This window comes from Temnothorax curvispinosus, unplaced genomic scaffold, assembly GCF_003070985.1.
Source record: "Temnothorax curvispinosus isolate PA1 unplaced genomic scaffold, ASM307098v1 QBEX01015410.1, whole genome shotgun sequence".
In the NCBI taxonomy this organism is placed as follows: domain Eukaryota; kingdom Metazoa; phylum Arthropoda; class Insecta; order Hymenoptera; family Formicidae; genus Temnothorax; species Temnothorax curvispinosus.
Window position 1 is genome coordinate 276,119 of NW_020225190.1, and position 4,097 is coordinate 280,215.

Consider the following 4,097-nt stretch of genomic DNA (forward strand, 5'->3'; position numbering starts at 1 on the left):
TATTACAGTATTCATATGAAAAATTCAACAAATTCATTTATAAATATTACAAATTTCATTCATTTATATATTGCAGAATTTTTTATTTAATCAAAAATTATTTATTAATATATATTCTCAGGCTTTACTTGTATAACTAAAACTTGCCCTTTTCTTAAAATTTGTAATTTCATCGTTCCTGGTTGTTCTATGATTTTATAAAGACTGTTCGAATCCAGCATCGGTTCGCCATTAGCATGCGTCACTATATCCCCAGGTACCAATCCAGCACTATAATAGCAGAGAAATGGTAATTCAATTTTTCAATTTTTTACAAATAAATGAACTTTACAAATAAATTTCCTCGTTTTATTCGTTGCAATCTCTTGAACATCAAGTATTTTTATAATTAATTGTCAAATTTTAATCTCGATAAAGTATATTCAAATATTATTTTGTCATTTCTATTCTCATCTATTTTGTTTACTACTTGTAATCTATCTGATGCTCATTTTGTAAAAAGCCGGTTTCTCACTTCTAACTCATATTATTAATACTATATTTTTAAGAAAAAAATAATTTGCAAATTGATGAATTCTCGTATAATTAAAATTTAAGATAATGCAATGTTTCTGTATTACATGACTCACCAAAAAGCCGGAGATCCAGGTATTACTTTCCACACAAGAACTCCATGCTGAATGTTTACATATTCACTGTTGTTATGTTGCAACCCATGTAAGAATTCTGGAGTCAGAGTGTACATCGTGATGCCTATGTATCTCCTGGGTGCTTCTCTAAGCGTTACGTCTGTAAAAATAACATGTAATCAGTATCCTCAGCGTTCATGTTGTTGGAATAAACTGATAGTTCGAATTACTTTTGTTTTTCCTATTTAATTCCGCTTTCTTCAAGAATTCTTTCGCGTCGTCTATAGGTATGGCGAACGAAATGCCGGCCGTTACTTTCATTGCATTTATACCTATCGCCTCTCCGTTCAAATTCATCAAAGGTCCACCCGAATTTCCAGACTAGAGAGAAATGTGATTCACTAATTATATGAAATGATGGCGTAACACTCGATATTTACTCCAGAACTGACAGTTACTAACATTGATTGCCGCATCCGTTTGAATGTATCCCATACGTCGGTTATTTATACCAATCTCTTGACTTTGTCTATTTACACTGCTCACTATTCCGCTTGTTATTGTGTTGCTAAGAGTCAATGGAGAACCAATAGCTACTACAAACTCTCCTGGTCTGATATTGGCCGAACAACCGAGTTTCATTACCGGTAGATTGGTCTATACAATTTGAAAGTACAAATTAACAATCACAAATATTTCACTATTACCGTTTATGCATAAATTGGAATAACAAAGTTACCCGTCTTACCTTATTTATTCGCACAGTAGCAAGATCAGTTTTCAAATCGATGTCTTCTATTATTCCAGTATACGTACTACCATCATAAAGCCGTACCTATGTGAAAGATGTAAAGATAATTTTAGATAAAAATAATTTATTAATTACTAACATAAATTCTATCAGATAATAATCGAAGAAGGTAGATTCAAGGTTTTTAAAAAAAATTTTAAACTGCAGGATACTAATATTATTTGTGACACAGGATGCTTGGAAAGGACAAAGGAACTCGTAGGGGACTCACGTTTACCTTCACTGTTGTGTTAGGCTTATTATTTTCTACGACATGAGCATTTGTCAGTATTAAACCATCCTGACTGACGATAAATCCCGATCCATTGGTAGTAACTGGCTTCTTCGTGAAAAAATCTATGCTGTTTTACAAGGCAGTAAGTTAGTACGCACTTCATACCATAAATATGAAATACTACATTATGCTAACGGGTCATTTACGTATTGTTATGCCAGATCTCGATGTACACGACAGCTGACGCAGTTATCTCCACCACGTCCGCTATAAAATTGTATTTGTCCCTGTTCTGACCGCCGTCGGACGGCGGCAATGGGAGAGCGTGAACAACAGAACGGTTTAGACCTTCGATTCCCTGGCGGACGTCATCCCTCCAGTTGTACAAGGCATAGCCAAGACCCGCCGCCGAGACGAACGCGGTACAGGTTAGGAGCTTCCTCGCTCCACCGCCTTCGAATCCGAATCCTTGTCCGCATTGCTGCTGCCGTTGCTGTTGCTGCTGTTGCTGATACGAATGGAACGTCCTAGTTCCAGCGTACCGTTCGGCGAACACGAGAGTCGCGAGTCGCGACACGCACCTCGAGCTGCTCGCTTTCGCCAAGGAAGTCCACCGGGTCCACGGTATGCGCGACCAGGGCGACGCCATCTTTAAATTGCTACACGCGCATGCTACGACTACGACTGCTACGGCCTACGGGCGACTGGCGAATAGTGGCGAATTCGAACGATTCGAGCGGTCCCGTCAAACGTTCATTTTCGCCTAAACTCTCGGCGGGGAAAGGAATCGCCCCCCCCCCCCCGCGTACCTGGCACCAGCTCGGTTTCGCCTCGGCGGCGATTTCGAATTTCGAATCCTCGCGCCCGATCGTCCGCGTGGTGCGCGTCGGCCACCTTCGGCGTGCTTCGGCTTCGGTGAACCTCGTCGAGTCGATTGGTCGGAAATTTGAACATCGAGTGCGTGCACCGCTGAATTCGGCGCGGAGTGAACTCCGCGGTGGCAAAATAGTTCCCTATTCCAATCGGTAACTCGCATAAAAAATGCATTAAATGTTCTTAAATATATGCCAAGATATATAAGAAGCTCCCAATGTTGCTGAAACATCAGCTGTTAATTTCTTCAAGAACGTGAAAAAATAATTTGCATCTACTATTATTTTTTTATATTTATTAGCATTTGTGCAGATATTATTTGTTATTTAGTTTATGATACTACCCCTCATTATAATAGATCTTTTCTGAGGCAGTAAGGATGCTTAAATATAGAATGTGTAACAGACCTTATTGTGTCTACGACGGTCGCAATCATGCATAAAAGGTTTGTCTTACCGCCATTCGAAAAAAAAATTGGCAACGAACATTAACGCTGCTATCGATGATTGGTTATCTGCTAAAGATAATAAAGATACTAAGAAGTTTATGAAGAAACATGCGGATAGTTCTAGAATACTTACCCTTGCGTAATATTATACTCACTATATATGTTCTTTTATTGTGGCGCTTTTATATCAGTCATCATTTTCATAAATCTGAAGATATTATTCACGGACGAAAATTTAGTGGATGGTAAAATTTAATTGTATTTATTGTTATGGTATACTTGTTAACTTAGTTTTGTAATTTAATACACTAAACTATTGTAACATTATTTTTGACATTTTCCTTTCTCCTAAATTTACAGTTAATACAACAAATTGGATGCCCATGTATCCATCTAGTCCGTTGGGTAACTTGATCACGGGTTCACAATTTGCGCAATACTTTTGCCTATATATCCAGATCGTTCAAGTAACGATATTATCCGTCTTATTATGTATCGCGGACTGCTTTTTCTTTAATATCATGATACATCTCACCGGCCAACTCGAGGTGCTCAAAAACAAATTTAAAACTTTTGCGAACGAACCGGACACCGAGGCAAATTTATTGAAAGTAATTCGTCGGCTCAATGAACAGGCACAGCGAACTAATGGAATTGTACGAAAATTTGGAAGATACCTTTCACTTTCTTATATATGTTATCTCAACTTGTGGTAACGACAGTTATATGCTTGCACTGATAGGTAAAATGTATATTGAATATTTTATTTTGTAGTTATTATATAATACAATATATAATGCAATTTATTATATAAAATCTGCACGACATATTTGTATAAAAATTGAAAAGACATAATATATTTTATTAAAAATTTAAGTAGCACAGTTGACATGTTGAACACATGTTCGTACATGTCTTAAAATAAAATATTTATTAACAAATTTAAAAAAAAGGGGGGGCTAGCGAACAAAGTCCGTTATTAATGCTTAAGGTCTTAAAACAGTCCATACAGGTGCACGCACTCTTTTCTCTCTAATATACATCTCTAATAAATCTAGTTTTAACATGACATAAGGACATTCGGAGCAGACTCATGACTTCCACTTCTAGGCTGACTTATGG

General features: G+C 37.1%; 1 protein-coding gene across 1 annotated transcript; it reads right to left on the reverse strand.

Moving 5' to 3' along the window:
* Window positions 1-62: 62 nt before the first annotated feature.
* Window positions 63-2,393, reverse strand: LOC112465658 (serine protease HTRA2, mitochondrial). Its single transcript, XM_025033307.1, has 7 exons — window positions 1,861-2,393; window positions 1,658-1,781; window positions 1,378-1,464; window positions 1,092-1,286; window positions 860-1,010; window positions 630-789; window positions 63-270 (listed from the first exon to the last, which is right to left on the reverse strand). Exons 1-7 carry the CDS (start codon window positions 2,301-2,303, stop codon window positions 105-107), a joined length of 1,326 nt encoding a protein of 441 aa, XP_024889075.1. The 5' UTR covers window positions 2,304-2,393; the 3' UTR covers window positions 63-104.
* Window positions 2,394-4,097: the final 1,704 nt, after the last annotated feature.